The following is a 19,651-nucleotide window of genomic DNA, read 5'->3' on the forward strand; positions in this document are numbered from 1 at the left end:
CACTTAATAAATCCTTTATCCCTCTCACTCTTTTTCACATAGTAATAGTAGGAAGCATGATTTCACCTAGGCTAAAAGCTAGGGCAGAGAATCTGTAAAATAGAACTGCTAGGTAGATGACATCCCTGACAACTCCCGTTTTTATCCAGTTGACTTGTAAACAAAGCAGTAACTGGAATAAATAAGTAGGCAAAGATGGGAGCTGAGGAACCCATGGAGAGGCCATGGAGGATTAAAACTCTGTGCTTCCCAAAGAGATATTTGCCAGTCAAGATTCATGGGACCTCTCACCTTTGTAGGATTGGAGTGCCCTTGTATGTTTCTCTCTGTGCTTGAGGTTGGGAGTGCCTCTGCACTTGTACCTGAAGAGAACCACTCACTGGAAGAGAAACTTCCTTGGATTGCTTCAACGACAAACTCACATCTTGTCAGTATTTTGGGCCCAATGAAGAGAGACTCTTAGTGCTTAATGCTTGTCTTGAAGTGGATTGCTAACTAGTCAAGAGTAGGCAAAGAGAAATAAAAATGTTCCTCAGCAGGGGCTTTATCAACCAAAGAGAGGAAAATCAAGCATTATGCCTAAAAACAGTAGTCAGCTACTGGTGAGGTAGAATTTTTGCAGTAGATAGATAACAATTTTAACAATAAAAGAAAGATTCATTTACAGCATAGAAAACTTTCTGGTATTGAAAAACCCTATTTTTTCAATTTAAAAAGTTGGTAGATGAAGTGAAAATAAAGATGGTCACTGTTACTGAGAGCTGAATTAGTAGCTGGTGTTGACATGGAAGAAATTCCTCAGAGATGAAATATAGAAAGATGGAAATCATGAGGGGAAAAAAGGTATGCAATGGAAATAACATGGAGACAGTTGAGAAAACTTGCAGAGAATAGGATTTACAGAAAAGAGAAACAGATGGAGGAGAGAGAATTACAAGTAATATGTTAAAGAAAACCCCTGGATTAAAGATTGGCTCCTATCTGTAATTTGAATGAGTTTGCCAACTTTTAGTCAAAATCCTTCAAAAAGATATACTTCTAGTCATCAGTGAATAAAATTCCTAAATTTCAAGAATATAGGGAAGCTTTTAGAATGAAAAGGTTACAGATAAAGGAGAAAAAATGACTAGCACTGCTTATCTGTGTAACATTGGAAGAATAAAATAACATCTGTAGCCTAGAGATGTATTATAATCCAATAATCTTATATCTGGCTAACATATTTTTCTTACTGATAAGTGAATTTACTTTGCAGATAATGCGAAGATTGAGTTTACTCTAAATCCTCCAGGCAGAATACTCATGTGAGGTATTCTAAACAAGTAGATAAATCAGAATAGAGTCCAAAGAGAGGAAACAGTGATGAGGAATAGTTCTTGTAATATATGTGGTTAAATTTAAATAATGTGTATTCGTTTTCTGTTGGTATGTACTAAATTACCATAAATTTAGTGGCTTAGACAACACACATTTATTTATTATCCATATTTTCTGTGGGTCAGAAGCCCAGGCACAGATTAGCTGGGTCCTCTGTTCAAGAGCCTCACAGGCTGCAATCCGAAGTATCATCCTGGGCTGTGGTGTCATCTGAGGTCCTCTTCAAAGCTAATGTGGTTGTTAGAATTCAGTTCCCTGAAATTGTGGGATGGAGGTACCTGTTTTCTTGCTAGCTGTCAACCATGGGCCATTACTTTCAGCTTCTAAAGGGTACTTGCAGTTCCTTGCCACATGACCCTTTCCAGAGGCCCCTTCACAGTGTGGCACCTTGGTTCTTCAGAGCCAGCAAGGAAGAATTTCTCTCTGCTTCTGCTAGATGGTGTCTTAAATGTATAATATCCTATATATTGTCATATATATATGTGTGTGTGTGTGTATACATACATATATATATATATATATATATATATATATATATGTATAAAATCATGATTTAATCACAGGATTATATATTGTTACTATTACTATCACCATACTCTCCAAATGAAAAGAAAGTCACAGTTCACACATACATCTTAGGGGAGAGGATTATTATACAAGGATGTGAATCATTGCTGATTACCTTGGGGTGTGACTAGTAACTAATGCTAATGTGAATGGGGATTTATAAGTGCTAAATAATGATTTTTGTAACAGTACCTTGAAATCCAGACTATATTAATAAAACTTAGTATGGTAGGGAAGAGAGTAGTGGCAGAAGAGTGGTATTAAAAGTAGTCTAGGGGCGCCTGGGTGGCTCAGTCAGTTGAGCGTCCGGCTTCGGCTCACATCATGATCTCGTGGTTTGTGAGTTTGAGCCCCGCATCGGGCTCTGTGCTGATGGCTTGGAGCCTGCTTCGGATTCTGTGTCTCCATCTCTCTGGCCCTCCCCCACTCACGCTCTGTCTGTCTCAAAAATAAATAAACATAAAAAAAATTAAAAAAAATAAAAGTAGTCTAAAAGTTTTATTTTACTGAATGAGAAAAAGGAGAGGAGAGTGTATCTTGGTAAGGGTTATATAATGTTTTAAGTATAATCACGGAGAAACAAGAGTTTGACTTTTGAGTGTCAGGAATGGGAAGGTGACCAATATTAGAACGAAAAATCACAGTAGAACTTTGAAATGACCAAGGGAAGAGAGGAAAAAGAAATGGGCATTTGTTGGAACCAATAAAAATGAGAAAGAAGAAGCACTGATATAACTAGTAAGTATAAAGTAAGATGGAAGGAATAAAAGGAAACATGTTAGTTGTTATACTAAATAAGTGTAAATGGATTGAATTCCTCTCATGTAGGGACTCTCAGATTTGGTTGAATAGTACAAATTGACTTATGTGTTTATAAGAAACACTTAAAACAGGTTTTAAAATAAAAGATTGTCGAAAAATTAAGTGGGCTAGTGTAAATATAAAGAAAATAGTGTAATTTTAGTATTAGGCAAAGTGGAATTTAAGGTTAAAATACAAGTGCTGAACAGAATAAAGAAGGGCATTAGTGATAAAATAAAGAATTAATGAAATAGAAAGAAAAATCACAAACTCTTATGTACCAAACAACCTATCAACTAAAATGTATAACAGTACAGTTAGACTGGGAAATTTTAATAAACTACTTTCAGAATTGGAAATTTCTAACAAACAGTAAGTAAGAGCATAGGAATTTAATTATATAGCCAATAAAGTGAGTTTAGTATATAGAACTTTGCATTGTTCAGATAAAATGAGTGGATTTATGTATACAAACATGCACACATAACTACCTCGATTTACAAATTTCCTACTGTGGAGCATTTAGATGGTGTTCAAACTTGTTTTTGTTTTCTAACTATGAATAGTACTACCATGAACATTCTTGACTATATAGCTTTGCCCGTTAAAAAAAAAAAAAAGTAATAGAAGGTTGCCTGGTTGGCTGAGTTGGAAGAGCATGTGACTCTTGATCTGGAGGTCATGAGTTTGAGCCCCGTGTTGGGTGTAATGAATGAATGAATGAATGAAAAAAACAGTAATAGTTACTGTTTAATGAATTGCTATATATCAGGCATTTTACAGCATTATATTAATTTATATCTCACAAAACTCCATGAGGTGGGTTCTATTATTTATCCTTATTAGACAGATGGAAAAAACTACAGAGGTTGAATGACTTTAGCTTCTGTGATATTTCACAACTGGTTCATGGTATAGTTAGTATGTAAGTTTGACTCCAAAACTTAGCTCTTGAGAATTCGGAAGAAATACTTCTAACAGAAAGCCAGATAGATGGTTATGATAAACTGTAACAACCAAAGTATTTTAAAAGTTGTAATGATTATTTATAAGAGTTTCAGTTTATTGATACTGCTTTTTTTTTCTACCGCTTTTAAAAAATATTTGTTTATTTAGTTTTGGTTAATGTATAGTGATACATGTATATATATATATATATATATATATATATATATATATACACACATATATATATATATATTTAAGTTTATTTTTGAGAGAGAGAGTGCACAAGCGGGAGAGGGACAGAGAGAGAGAGAGAGAGAGAGAGAGGGAGACACAGAATCAGAAGCAGGCTCCAGGCTCTGAGCTGTCAGCACAGAACCTGATGCGGGGCTTGAACCCACGAATCACGAGATCTTGACTTGAGCTGACGTCAGACATTTAACCAACTGAGCCACCCAGGTGCCCCAGGTGGATTGTTCCTTTTTATTTCCTTTAGATTTTTTTTTTGGTGTGGTTTATCTTGCTCTTTCGTTTGCAACATATTTTTCTGTCTCCTTATTTTGTCTAATGTTCTATTTGTTTCTCTGAATTAGAACAGCTTCCTCTCTTGGTCTTGAAGAAGTGGACTTGTGTAGGAATATCACCTGTATAGACTGTGTGTGCTTGGCATCTTTGCCTGGCCAGCTGGAGCCAGAGTGAGCATGGGCTGGGGGTTCTGGGGCATTTCATGTCGAGGCTGCCCTGGTGGGATGGCTGGACCTGGACTGTGCTTGGGCTGGGGTCACCTTGGCATGATGGCTGGAGCTGGAGCAAGGGTAGGATGGAGGGGGTCCCTGGGTGCTTCATGCCAGCACTGTCTTGGTTGGATGACTGGAGCTAGGGTGCAGGGATGGGGTGCTACCCTGTGAGGATAGCTGGAGCTAGGGTCCTGGGGCTGTCTAGCAACCCTAGCAGACTAGCTAGAGCACCCAAATTCTGATCCCATCTGTGTTATCAAGGTGGAAGAACATAAGCAATGGTCCTTGCCAGCACCTCTGATCTGGAGAGAGTTCTGGCAGCTCCACCACTTTTTGGCAGATGTTGTAGGGTTAGTAAATGAATTTCCTTCAGTTTGGGTCCAGTTACCCTTTAAACCACTGTTTTATTTGTTTTATATTGTTTTGTATTGTTTTGTTTTCTTTTGTTTTTGTGCCTCAGGGCAGGTGAATCTGCATTTCTCAGTGACATCCATTCCTTTTGCAGGTCACAGTATCAGGGTAGGGTTTCTGATGTTACTGTGTGTTGTCTCTCCTTTCTCTCTGTGTCCCTCTGTCCTTTGTTGAGCAGAACCTGTTCAGTCAGCTCTCAGTTCTTCAGGAGGAATCGCTCTATATCTAGGTGTGGGTTCAGTGTGTCCATGAGAATGGGAATTGAGGGTCTTCCCTATGCCACCATTTTGGGCCACCTCTAGCTTTGGCTCTTATTGTGAATATTTTTGCAAACTCCTTTCCTATAAATTAAATTCTGAATCAGAGATTATTATAATAGTTATTGCTAATTTATCCTCAATCTGTTTACATTTCCACCTACAGTGTATTTATTTCTGTGCTTCTTTAACATCATTCACTCTGAGTGTTAAGTTTTTTAATCTTTGCCAATTTTTTAGTTTTTTGTTACATAGGCATTTCTTTAATTACTAACACAAATATATTGTAAAATTTTGTTTTTCTATTGGTTTGTCTAGAAACATAAGTGTTCCATAGGGTAATATCAATTTTTCCACTACAAAGTACCATACAACTAAACATTTATATGTATACATTTTTGTTTAATATTTTTTTACAGTATTGCCTTCCAACACACCAGATGTTCGCAGGACCAAGAGAACACGATTGAAACCTTTGGAATATTGGCGAGGAGAGCGAATAGATTATCATGGAAGGCCATCAGGTAAATTCCAATTTACACTTTAATATCTGACAATAAAAAATAATGAGGATAGCCACAGTTTATATATATATTACGTTTCAAGCACTATCTTAATATTTACTCAGATTACCTCATTTTATCATCATCCTTCAAAAATGAGTCAAGAATAGATTCAAGTACAAATTTGTCTGATTACTATAGAGATGCTTTTCTTTTTCTCTCTTTGGTAGCAGTTTGAGGTAAGTGTGTGGCTTTATAGAGTTTTATTACTCTATACTATTAAACAAGGTTTTTAAATGCATAAAATGAGTCACTAGATCAGAATATGAGAAAATTATGACTGGCAGATATTAAGTATTTCCCTTTACTGTTCTCATCCCACTTTCTCATCATATTTCTCTACATAATGTAGAGAGTGGGCAAGGAAGTACAATGAGTGTTCTCTAAAAGTTATTTCCTTTCTGTGATGGGTAAATGTAAGTCAGTGAGCTAAGCTGGCATGTGGATTATTATAAATATTTCATTGCTGGCCTTTGTGTTCTTTGTTTTTTATTTATTTGTTTATTTTAAATATAGTTTATTGTCAAATTGGCTAACAGCTAACATACAGTATGTACAGTGTGCTCTTGCTTTTTGGGGTAGATTTCTTTTTTGTGGTTCATCACTTACATACAACATCCAGTGCTAATCCCAACAAGTGCCCTCCTCGATGTCCATCATCCATTTTACCCTCTCCCCCACTCTCTCATCAACCCTCAGATTGTTCTCTGTATTTAAGAGTCTCTTAAAGTTTGTCTCCTCAGTCTCTGTTTGTAACTGTATTTTTTCCCCTTCCCTTCCCCCATGGTCTCCTGTTAAGTTTCTCAAGTTCCACATATGAGTGGAAAACATATATCTTTCTCTGACTGATTTACTTCACTTAGCATAACACCTTCCAGTTCCATCCATGTTGCTGCAAATGGCATAATTTCATTCTTTCTCATTGCTAAGTAGTATTCCATTGTATATATAAACCACATCTTCTTTATCCATTCATCAGTTGATGGACATTTAGGCTGTTTCCATAATTTGCCTTTGTTGAAAGTGTTGCTATAAACAGTGGGTTACAAGTGCCCCTATGCATCAGCACTCCTGTCCTTTGGGTAAATTCCTAGTAGTGCTATTGCTGGGTCGTAGGTAGTTCTGTTTTTAATTTTTTGAGGAACCTCCACACTGTTTTCCAGAGGGACTGTACCAGTTTGCATTCCCACCAACAGTGCAAGAGGGTTCCCATTTCTCCATATCCCGCCAGCATCTGTTGTTTCCTGAGTTGTTCATTTTAGCCACTCTGACCGGTGTGAGGTGGTATCTCTATGGTTTTAATTTGTATTTCCCTGATGATGAATGACGTTGAGCATCTTTTCATGTGTCTGTTAGCCATCTGGATGTCTTCTTTGGAAAAGTGTGTATTCATGTATTCTGCCTATTTCTTTACTGGATTATTTGCTTTTCAGGTGTTGAGTTTGTAAGTTCTTTATAGATTTTGGATACTGACTCTTTCTCCAATATGTCATTTGCAAATATCTTTTCCCATTTCATCAGTTGCCTTTTAGTTTTGTTGATTATTTCCTTTGCAGTGCAGAAACTTTTTATCTTGATGTGGTCCCAGTACTTCATTTTGCTTTTAATTCCCTTACCTTTGGAGATGTGTTGAGCAAGAAACTGCTGTGGCTGAGGCCAAAAGAGGTTGCTTGCTTTCTCCTCTAGGGTTTTGGTGGTTTCCTGTCTCACATTTAGGTCTTTCATCCATTTTGAGTTTATTTTTGTGTATGGTGTAAGAAAGTGGTCTAGTTTCATTCTTCTGCATGTTGCTGTCCAGTTCTCCCAACACCATTTGCTAAAGAGATGTCTTTTTTCTATTGGATACTCTTTCCTGCTTTGTCAAAGATTAGTTGGCCATACATTTGTGGGTCTAATTCTGGGTTTTTATTCTATTCCATTGGTCTGTGTGTGTGTTTTTGTGCCAATACCATGCTGTCTTGATGATTACAGCTTTGTAGTAGAGACTAAAGTCTGGAATTGTGATGCTTTGGTTTTCTTTTTCAATATTATTTTGGCTCTTCGGGATCTTTTGTAGTTCCAGACAAATTTTAGGATTGTTTGTTCTAGCTTTGAGAAGAATGCCGGTACAATTTTGATTGGGATTGCATTGAATGTGTAGATAGCTTTGGGTAGATAGACACTTTTTTTTAATTTTTTTTTTTAACGTTTTATTTATTTTTGAGACAGAGAGAGACAGAGCATGAGCAGGGGAGGGTCAGAGAGAGAGGGAGACACAGAATCCGAAACAGGCTCCAGGCTCTGAGCTGTCAGCCCAGAGCCCGATGTGGGGCTCGAACTCAGGGACCGCGAGATCATGACGTGAGCCGAAGTCAGATGCCCAACCGACTGAGCCACCCAGGCGCCCCTAGGATAGACATTTTAACAATATTTGTTCTTCTAATCAATCCATGAGCATGGAATGTTTTTCCATTTCTTTGTGTTCTCTTCAATTCCCTTTATAAATTTTCTATAGTTTTCAACATACAGATCTTTTACATCTTTGGTTAGGTTTATTCCTAGGTATTTTATGGTTCTTGGTACAATTATAAATGGGATCATTTCTTGATTTCTCTTTCTGATATTTTATTATTGGTGTATAGAAATGCAACTGATTTCTGTACATTGATGTTATATCCTGCGACTTTGCTGAATTTATGTATCAGTTCTAGTAGCCTTTTGGTGAAGTCTTGTGGGTTTTCCATGCAGAGTATCATGTTGTCTGCAAAAAGTGAAAGTTTGACTTCTTTGCCAGTTTTGATGCCTTTTATTTCATTTTGTGTCTGATTGCTGATGCTAAGACTTCCAACACGATGTTAAACAAGAGTGGTGGGAGTGGACATCCCTGTCATGTTCCTGATTTCAGGGGGAAAGCTCTCAGTTTTTTTCCATCGAGGATGATGTTAGCTGTGGTGGGCTTTTCCTATATGACGTTTATGATGCTTAGGTATGTTCCTTCTATCCCAACGTTCTTGAGGGTTTTTATTAAAAAAGATGCTGAATTTTGTCAGATGCTTTTTCTGCGTCGATTGACAGGATCATATGGCTCTTATCCTTTATTTTATTAATGTGATGTATCACATTGATCGATATGCGAATATTGAACCAGCCCTGCAGTCCAGGAATGAATCCCACTTGATCATGGTGAATGATTCTTTTTATGTGCTGTTGAATTTGATTTACTAATATCTTGTTGAGAATTTTTGCATTCATGTTCATCAGGGATATTGGCCTGTAACTCTCCTTTTTTGTGGGGTCTCTGTCTGGTTTGGGAATCAAGGTAATGCTGGCTTCATAGAATGAGTTCAGAAGCTTTCCTTCCTTTTCTATTTTTTGGAACAGCTTGAGAAGGATAGGTATTAACTGTGCTCTAAAAGTCTCATAGATCCCCAGGGAAGTCTTCTGCTCCTGGACTCTTATTTGTTGGGAGATTTTTGATAACTGATTCAATTTCTTTTCTGATTATAGGTCTGTTCAAGTTTTCTATTTCTTCCTGTTTGAGTTTTAGAAGTGTGTGTGTGCTTAGGAATTTGTCCATTTCTTCCAGGTTGTCCAGTTTGTTGGCATATAATTTTTCATAGTATTTCCTGATAATTGCTTGTATTTCTGTGAGATTGGTTGTGGTAAGTCGATTTTCATTTGTGATTTTATCTATTTGGATCCTCTCTCTTATCTTTTTGAGAAGTCTGGCTAGGGATTTATCAATTTTGTTTATTTTTTCAAAAAACCAACTCTTGGTTTCATTGATCTGCTCTACAGTTTTTTTTAGATTCTATATTGTTTATTTCTGCTCTGATCTTTATTATTTCTCTTCTTCTGCTGGGTTTGAGGTGTCTTTGCTACTCTGCTTCTGTTTCCTTTTGGTGTGCTAATAGATTTTGTATTTGGGATTTTTCTTGTTTCTTGAGATTGGCCTGGATTGCAATGTATTTTCCTCTCAGGACTGCCTTCACTGCATCCTAAAGCGTTTGGATTGTTGTATTTTCATTTTTGTTTGTTTCCATATATTTTTTAATTTCTTCTCTAATTGCCTGGTTGACCCATTCATTCTTTAGTAGAGTGGTCTTTAACCTCCATGCTTTTGGAGGTTTTCCAGACTTTTCGCTGTGGTTGATTTCAAGTTTCATAGCATTGTGGTCTGAAAGTGTGCATGGTGTGATCTCAATTCTTTTATACTTATGAAAGGCTGTTTTGTGACCCAGTATGTGATCTATCTTGGAGAATGTTCCATGTACACTCAAGAAGAAAGTATATTCTGTTGCTTTGGGATGCAGAGTTCTAAATATATCTGTCAAGTCCATCTGATCCAATGTATCATTCAGGGCCCTTGTTTCTTTATTGACTGTGTGTCTAGATGATTTATCCAATGTTGTAAGTGGAGTATTAAAGTCCCCTGCAATTACCACATTCTTATCAATAAGGTTGCTTATGTTTGTAATTGTTTTATATATTTGGAGGCTCCCATATTCAGCGCATAGACATTTATAATTGTTAGCTCTTCCTGCTGGATAGACCCTGTGATTATTATATAATGCCCTTCTTCATTTCTTGTTACAGCCTTTAAAGTCTAGTTTGTCTGATATAAGTATGGCTACTCCAGCTTTCTTTTGACTTCCAGTAGCATGATAGTTCTCCATCCCCTCACTTTCAATCTGAAGGTGTCCTCAGGTCTAAAATGAGTCTCTTGTAGACAGCAAATAGATGGGTCTTATGTTTTTATCCATTCTGATACCCTGTGTCTTTTGGTTGGAGCATTGAATCCATTTACATTCAGTGTTGTTATTGAAAGATATGGGTTTAGAGTCATTGTGATGTCTGTAGGTTTCATGCTTCTAGTGATGTCTCTGGTGCTTTGTGGTCCTTGCAACATTTCACTCACAGAATCCCCCTTAGGATCTCTTGTAGGCCTGGTTTAGTGGTGATGAATTCCTTTAGTTTTTGTTTGTTTGGGAAGACCTTTATCTCTCCTATTATTCTGACAGACTTGCTGGATAAAGAATTCTCGGCTGCAATATTTTTTTCTGTTCATCACATTGAAGATTTCCTGCCATTCCTTTCTGGCCTGCCAAGTTTCAGTAGATAGGTCTGCCACTAGTCTTATGGGTCTCCCTTTGTAAGTTACATCCCGTTTATCCCTAGCTGCTTTCAGAATTTTCTCTTTATCCCTGTATTTTGCCAGTTTCACTATGGTATGTCATGCAGAAGATTGATTCAAGTCACGTCTGAAGGGAGTTCTCTGTGCCTCTTGGATTTCAATGCCTTTTTCCTTCCCCTGATCAGGGAAGTTCTCAGCTATGATTTGTTCAAGTACACCTTCAGCCCCTTTCTCTCTCTTCTTCTTCTGGAATTCCTATGATATGGATGTTGTTCCATTTGATTGCATCACTTAGTTCTCTAATTCTCCCCTCACACTCCTGAATTTTTTTATCTCTCTTTTTCTCAGCTTCCTCTTTTTCCATCATTTAATCTACTACTTCACCTATTCTCTCCTCTGCCTCTTCAATCCGAGCTGTGGTCGCCTCCATTTTATTTTGCACCTCATTTATAGCATTTTTTAGCTCCTCATGACTATTTCTTAGTCCCTTGATCTCTGTAGCAATAGATTCTCTGCTGTCCTCTATGCTTTTTTCAAGCCCAGCAATTAATTTTATGACTATTATTCTAAATTCTTGTTCCGTTGTATTGCTTAAATGGTTTCTGATCATTTTGTTAGCTGTTGCTACTTCCTGGAGTTTCTTTTGAGGAAAATTCTTCTGTTTCGTCATTTTGGGTAGTCCCTTGGGTGGCTCTAAACTGCAGAGCACTTCCCCTGTACTGTCCAGGTAACTTGTGTTGGTGGGCAGAGCCGCAGTCAGACCTGATGTCTGCCCCAGCGCACTGCTGGGGCCACAATCAGACTGGTGTGTACCTTATTTTCTCCTCTCCCAGGGGTAGGACTCACTGTGGAGTGGTGTGGCCCCTGTCTGGGCTACTTGCACATGCCAGGCTTGTGGTGCTGCTTCGACGGGATCTGGTCTATTAGCCGGGGTGGATCCACAAGATGCACAGTGGTGGGAGGGGCAGGCTTAGCTCCCTTTGCCATCGGTGGTCCCCTGTGGGAGGGGCCTGTAGCACCAGGAGGGAGGCAGACCCGTGGGAAGGATGGATCCACAGAACCACAGCATTGGGTGTTTGTGCGGTGCAAGCAAGTTCGGTGAGGGGAACTGGTTCCCTTTGGGATTTCGGCTGGGGGATGGGAGAGGGAGATGGTGCTTGCCAGCACCTTTGTTCCCTGCCGAACTGAGCTCTGTCTTCCAGGGCTCAACACCTCTCCCTCCCGGTGACCTGTCATCCTCCTGCTCTCCAAGCAGAGCTGTTGGCTTATAACATTCCAGATGTTAAGTCCCGCTGGCTCTCAGAACTCACACAGTCCGGCCCCTCCACTTTTGCAAGCCAGACTTCGGGGGCTCTGCCTTGGCAGGCAGGCTGCCCCTCCACCGCCCAGCTCCTTCCCACCAGTCCGTGTAGCGCGCATCGCCTCTCTGCTCTTCCATGGGCCACTTGTCTACGCTTGGCTCTGGAGAGTGTTGTGCTAGTCTTCTGGCAGTTTTCTGGGTTATTTAGGCAGATGTGGGTGGAATCTAAGCGCTCAGGACGTGGTGAGCCCAGTGTCCTCCTACACCACCATCTTCTAGAGTCAACTCCAGCTTCATCTTTTTCTATAATTTTATCTTCTATTTTACTTATTCTCCCCTCTGCCTTTTCAATCCTCACTGTCACCGCCTCTATTTTATTTTGAACCTCATTTACAGCATTTTTTAATTCATGACTATTTTTTAGTTACTTGATCTATGCAGCAGTAGATTCTCTGCTGTCTTCTATGCTTTTTTCAAGACCAGCGATTAATCTTATGACTTACTCTAAATTCTTGTTCAGTTATATTGTTTATATCTGTTTTGATCAATTCCTTAGCTATTGCTACTTCCTGGAATTTCTTTTGAGGAAAATTCTTCCGTTTTGTCGTTTTGGCTAGTTTTCTGTACCTTATGTGTTTTAAAAGCTTGTTATATGTCCTGCATCTGTGAGCACTACTATATTAAAGAGGGGTCATACACTGTCCAGGGCCTGGCCCTTCAGGAGGTGTTTTTTGGAGTGTGTTACTTGCTCTCTGTTGTTGTGACTCTGATTGCTTTATCTCCCTACTTTTAGTGTTGTTTTGGACCCTGTACCAGGTGTGCTTTGATTTGTTTGTTAAAGTAGCTCTATGGCCCGCCAGGTTGTCCGGGCCCCTGGAGAAATCTCTGTCACTCTGCAGCCTGGACTCTTGGGGTTCAAAGTCCTTTGGCCTCAACACTGCTGTGTTTGAGGGATGAGGGAACTTTGGGTCCCCCTGTTTCTCCGCCATGTTGAATCTCTCCTCTTTGTGTGTTTTTTAACCTTCCATTGATGACTGTTGATTTCAAGCAACAGAGATCATTCTCCCATCTTCCATCAGCTCATCTGTATTTAGGGTAGTAGAAACATAAGTGGGGTTGGTTGGTATTTGTGTTATTTGAGTTACTAGCTGTAAAATGGAATAGTAGTATATCCTCTGGTAGTCTGAAAGGAAATACGCTATATTAATTTAAATTTTTTTTAATATTTTTACTTTCCCAGGTATGATACTTTATTACCTTTTTTGTTGTTAACTTCCAGGAGGATTTGTGATTGGTGGAATACTGTCCCCAGACACAGTACCATCTAAAAGGAAGGCAAAAGGAAACATTGGAAAAGTCAACAAATTAGCTAATAGGAAAAGGATCTGTCTTGATAATGATGAAAGAAGTATGAACTTATTCCTGAAAGTAACTTTTGGATTTTATTTTAAATAATAGTACGCTGGTGGGGCAACTGGGTGGCTCAGTTAGTTCAGTCTCTGACTCTTGATTTTGCTCAGGTCATAATCTCAAGGCTGACAATGCAGAATCTGCTTAGGATTCTTTCTCTTGCTCTCTCTGCCACTCCCCTGCTTGTGCTCTCTCTCTCAAAATAAATAAATAAACATTAAAAATAAGTAGTGCTCTGAGAGGTAGCTCTTTATAAATTTTGAAATTTATTTCTAAAACCTTTAGATATAATAGTTTAGGGTGAATTCACTTTTTTTCTTCTCTCTTTTCTATTAAGTTTTTTGTTTAATTCCAGTATAGTTAACATATAGTATTATATTAGTTTCACGTGTACAATATAGTGATTCAGCAATTCTATACATCATTATTCAGTGCTCATTATAAGTGTACTCTTAATCCCCTTCACATATTTCACCAAGCCCCTCTCCCACCTCCCCTCTGATATGCTTCATTTTAAATGAGTACCCTCAGTTAAAGTTTTTTTTTTTAACGACTTTTTTACTTGAAGCATACTTCAGAATACATGGTTCTAAAAGATGTATTTAAAATAGAATACACATTTTCTTCAAGTACACACAGAAGAATCCCCTATTAAAATCACATGAAAAGAAATATGATGAATATTGCAAATTTAAGAAGACTGAAATCATATCAAGTATATTTTCCAACCATAGTGGTATAAAACTGAAGATTAACAATAAAATAAAGCTAGAGAATCTACAGTGTAAATATTAAATATTTAACACATAAATATTAACACACTACTCCACAAGATTGGACCAGATAAGAAATCAAACACAAAACTTGTCGTTACTTTCAATGTTATTGTTTAATCTGGTCTCTATTTTATTTACTTCTGATTATTTATTTATTTATTTATTTATTTATTATTTTTGTTTTTTTCCTTCCTTTACTAAATTTCAGCTAAGTCTTTTCTTTTACTGGTCCCTTGTGGTGTAATGTGAAGTTGTTTATTTGAAATTTTCTTAATACAAGCATTTATAACCATAAATTTCACTCTTAACATCTGCTTTTGCTGCATTTCATGAGTTTTGGAATATTGTATTATTTATTTTATTTTATTTCCTCCCCTCCCCTCCCCTCCCCTCCCCTCCCCTCCCCTCCCCTCTCATTGTGGGGCTTGAACCCACAACCCTGAGATCAAGAGTCACACAATGCCCCATGTTTTTCTTTTATTTTGAATTTACTTTTTAGCGTCCACTTTTGTCAAGATTTTGGAAATAACGCAGATTTTGTTCTTTAAAAAAAATCATTAATGGCATAATATAAAGCATTTCTTCATGAGTAAATTGCTTTTCACTGAAACTGCCCTTTCCTGTGCTCAAACTATGATTAAAATAGATATTTTAGGGGTGTCTGGGTGGCTCAGTCAGTAAGCATCTGACTCTTGAACTCAGGTCTTAATCTCAGGGTCATGAGTTCAACTCTGTTGTAGCCTACTTCAATACAAATAAAATGAAATAGATATTTCAATAAATTTTTTTCTGAAGTGTATTACATACTTCAGCTCTCTTAAAGGATATTCAGTATGCCATATAACTTCTTGATGACGCAAGAGTATCAAGAGTTGTCAAATCAAGCTTACAAAAATAAATTTAGTATGTTTGCTTCCATACTAAATCATTGTGGTTTTTGAATTTTTCTTTATCAGAGTGGTCATTTATAAATAGGAAAATTGGAAGAGAGTGTTATGCCTCTGGCAATTTTTTTTTGCGTTTGGTTTGTAGCTATATTTCATACTAGACTTATTTTTAATTGAGAAGAATTATTTAACTAGTTTCTATTTCAATGATACTTCTTTTGCAGAGAATAAATTCATGGTAAATCTGAATGTACCTTTGGGAGATCCATTGCAACCAACAAGGGTAAAGGACCCAGAAACAAGAGAGGTGATTCTCATGGGTAAGATTAGAGATGATACTGAAAATGCTTAATTTAACAGCTAGTAAGGGCAAACTGCTGGCTGGATGACTAGCCTATCTACTTTTTCTTTTTCTTCCCAGCTGTTTCAGAGCCAAAGTCCAGTAGGGTATCTAATTCCAATAAGCAGCCTGTGTGAAGACTACTCTGGAGGAGCATTGATACCAAACAACATCTAGAGGGCACATAACACAATGCATTTGTACTCTGGGTTACAAGTGCTATCATTAGGAGTGTTGCCTCCCTGGTAGGGTATAGGTCTTCTTTGATCAAGAGGACACATGGGGACAAGGGCTTTTTATGGGTAATTGTTGCAATTTAGCTGGTAGATCCCAGGATACCCCCTTACTGTGAGACCAGACAGGGACTGTGGGCAGGATTTAGACAGCCTTATGGGTCATGCATACCAAAAATAATACCTGGGATATCAGACCTTTAGGATGATGACTAGCAAGGACACTGATCTGCCACACAAATGCCAGGTTTAAGTTGAAGGTCAGCACAGGGTCCTAGAAGCCTCCTGTTGTATCTAGTAGGCATTAAAAGTACAGTGCCTGGGACACCATGATTGGTTCCAAAGGAGGGGCTATAGTGCGAGAAGGGCAAGTAGGGGACACTCAGCTGTTTAGCAACTAGGCAGTATTTACATACAGGAAATATTTAGATGTTTTAACTGTTTTGACAGTACCAGTAAGTACTGAGGACTGTTTATCCTAAGTCAGAGGACAAATAGGTCAAGTCAGAGAGGTAGTAATGGTATTTTCACTTAAAATTTTGGCTGTGAAGTAAGTTCCATTTGACATCTTAAGTAGTACAGTTATTTTTATAATCAGATTGTTTATTTGGCAACAGGTAGAAGTACAGAAAATTTTGTTTAGTGTAGTATCTTAAAACATTTGCTGTTTAGGTTCGAAAAGTAGTGAGTTTGTCAGGAGTTCATTGCTTTTTATCTGTTTCTTGCATCTATGTATTTTCTATGTCCTATAACCTGTGAGATTACTAACATTACCAAAAATCCAAGGAAACAAGCCGATGATAAAGAATATATTAACTATATATTTGGCAAGGTTTATAAGTAAAAGGGAAATTGAAGAGTGAGGTAGTTATTTTTGAGCATCTATTAGAACTCTTGCTTCACATGACAGAAATCTTGCTATTTAATAATCAGTCAGGCAAGCACAAAATCTGTTGTTATGACGATACATTTGTTAATTGTGGGCTTTGTTAAACTTTTTAAAGATATGGAATTCTACCTTGTGTCCTAGCTAATTTTGTTTTCTGAGCTATAATAGAAATAATAATAATACTGCCACTATTATCATTAATATCCAAGGCTTATCTAATGCTTATTTTGTGCCAGGCCGTGTTTTAAATACCTTATACACATTAATTCATTTGATAGTCACAGCTCTAACATAGATGAACTGTTGTCTCATTTTATAGAAAAGGAAGCAGGCACCGGGTGAGAAATAACTTGCCTGGTCACACAGCTTATAAGGCAGACAAAATTCTACCTCTACCATTTTATTTAGCTCGAGTAAATGAGGTTTATATCTAGAAATAACTTTCTTGTATACATGTGTGTATATGTTCTATCATTGATCATTATTATTGCTATTGCTTTATATTTATAGTAGTGTTTTTCCCTTAGATCTTTTAAGGCCACGAGATACATATCAGTTTTTTGTTGAGCATGGTGAATTGAAAGTATATAAAACACTGGATACACCCATTTTTTCGATGGGAAAATTGATATTAGGACCACATCAAGAAAAGGGAAAACAGCATGTTGGCTCAGATATATTGGTAAGTGTATTTCTCCATATATTTATGTTTGGGTATAACTCTCATTTATTGGACTTGATGAGGCATTAAAAATACTGTTTTCTCAGAAATGAAATTACTGTAGTGTATGAGAATTTTTTTTATTTGTTAAGTCTTTTTAGAGTTGGTCAACCAATGGTTATTTAAAAGTACTTATTCTGTACATAGCACTGTAACTTCAAACTTCAAAAATTCCGACGTTTCTTTACTTAAAAGAATCCTAGAATGTATCTAGGTTTGCAGACAAATCAGTAAAGCCAGTGAAAATTAAGCCTAAATCTCGTTTCTCAGATCATGTAGTTTAGCAACAATGAGGTTTTAAAAGTCTTCTTCAGAATCATGTAATTAGCAGTAGACGGAGGACTAGAAGCTAGTTACTTCAGTAAGTACTAAATAATGTATTACTGTATATGGCAGTATTACTGGCTGAAATTATAATGAGATGGCAAGGTGGGTCAGTCTCTGCCTCTGTCTCTTACTGTAGATACACACCCCTACACCACTGATGTGAGATACATATATTTGCACATTTTGAATTTGAAAATTACAGAATTTGAAAATCACCAAATTTTAAGAATAGTAGTATTTTACTGACATTTAAAAAACGTTATGTCTGAGGCACATTTTTCAGTAAGTAGCGTTTCAGGAACTTGTGGTATCATGGGTTAGTAGAGTATTGTGTTCAAAACAATTATTTTTACTGACAAAATTGAAGTAAACTCAAGAAGGAAAAAAAGAAAGAACATGCGGGCCCTTGAATTTGTATTAACAAAGAAGGGCAATTTGAGACAAGGAAAGAAGTTACACATGAGAGTAAAAGAGTAATTCATTATTACATTAGTATAAGTAGAATCCAGATTTAAAATGCTTTAATTTTTTTTTAAATTTATTTATTTACTTATTTTGAGAGAGCACACACATGTGCTCATGAGTGGGGGAGGGCAGAGAGAGAGAGAGGGAGACAGAGAATCCCAAGCAGTCAGCACAAAGCCTGATAAAGGGCTCAAACTCACAAACCGTGACATCATGACCTGACCCGAAACCAGAAGTTGGACGTTTAACCAACTGAGCCACCTAGGCGCCCCAGATTTAAAATACTTTAAGATATACTTTAAGCCAATCTTAAAATGTTATTGATCTTCAGGTGCTATTAAAGGAGTAAAAGTAACGCATTTAACTGAAGTAATAATTCCTGTATAATCGTTAAAGAACAATTAATTAGATAAGCATTGTGCAATACTATCATTGAAATAATAGCACTTACCTATTAAATTGTAATGCCATTATTATACAAAAGAAAATTTGAGTAGTGAATGTTTTGTAAGTATTTAACCTGGCCACTATTCAAAGGAATCCACGTTAGAAACGTGGATATTTTATATTTACTGAACTAGTAGAAATTATTGGAAAGATAATTGTATTCTTTGACCTATGAATCTCATTTCAGAATATTTTCCTAAGAACATAATTTAAAGGTTAGGGAAGCTGGACATATGTAGGTATTTATTGTAACATTGATAGTAATTGCAAAAATTAGACACAGTTGAAATGTCCTGCAGGAAGAAATGGTTATATTTTATATTTTGACCTAATAAGATAAACCATTATATGATACTAAGCAGTTATATAGCACTTAGATGTTCCATGTACTCTACTAAGTATTTTTATATCAGTTTAGACATATTATTTTAAAGAATAGCCATATAAGAAGACCTTTAGGATAAATATTTAAGCAAATTTTTATAAAATAGAGAGTTCCCTATTTTACTGTGACTAGAATTTAAAAATGAAATTGAAGGAACTGTAGAAAAATAACATGTTATTAGGTTATTATAGTTGATTTTTATTTCTTTGAAATTTTGTCTTTAACGGTTTTTAATGAAAATGAGTTAGTTTTTTTTTCTTGATAACAAGGAGAATAGTTTTACATTTTTTGTTTAAACATGAAGCACACTTTTATTTTTTTAAATTTTTTTAAGTTTATTTTTATTTTTATTTTTTTAACGTTTATTTATTTTTTGAGACAGAGAGAGAGACAGAGCATGAATGGGGGGAGGGTCAGAGAGAGGGAGACACAGAATCCGAAACAGGCTCCAGGCTCTGAGCTGTCAGCACAGAGCCTGACGTGGGGCTCGAACTCACGGACCACGAGATCATGACCTGAGCCGAAGTCGGCCGCTTAACCTACTGAGCCACCCAGGCGCCCCAAGTTTATTTATTTTTGAGAGAGGGAGAGAATGTCAAGCAGGCTTAGCACAGTCAGCTCAGAGCCCAATGCGGGGCTCGATCTTACGAGCTGTGAGATCATGACCTGAGCTGTAATTGAGAGTTGGCTAACAAACTGA

At 37.1% G+C, this 19,651-nt stretch overlaps 1 protein-coding gene across 4 annotated transcripts in view; it reads left to right on the forward strand.

Annotated features, from left to right (window-relative positions):
- The window catches only part of CENPC (centromere protein C), an 80,765-nt gene that overhangs the window by 55,694 nt on the left and 5,420 nt on the right, over positions 1 to 19,651 (forward strand). For 2 of the 4 annotated variants that reach the window (XM_042936257.1, XM_042936258.1), the window contains 4 exons: positions 5,515 to 5,619; positions 13,351 to 13,479; positions 15,369 to 15,464; positions 17,134 to 17,288. In XM_042936257.1, the coding sequence (XP_042792191.1) occupies positions 5,515 to 5,619; positions 13,351 to 13,479; positions 15,369 to 15,464; positions 17,134 to 17,288 (485 nt within the window). Of the gene's footprint in view, positions 1 to 5,514; positions 5,620 to 13,350; positions 13,500 to 15,368; positions 15,465 to 17,133; positions 17,289 to 19,651 lie in introns of those variants that run through there. The other 2 variants (XM_042936260.1, XM_042936261.1) reach the window with 2 other exon arrangements.

The sequence above is a fragment of the Panthera leo genome, chromosome B1 (genome assembly GCF_018350215.1).
Source record: "Panthera leo isolate Ple1 chromosome B1, P.leo_Ple1_pat1.1, whole genome shotgun sequence".
Classification (NCBI taxonomy): Eukaryota; Metazoa; Chordata; class Mammalia; order Carnivora; family Felidae; genus Panthera; species Panthera leo.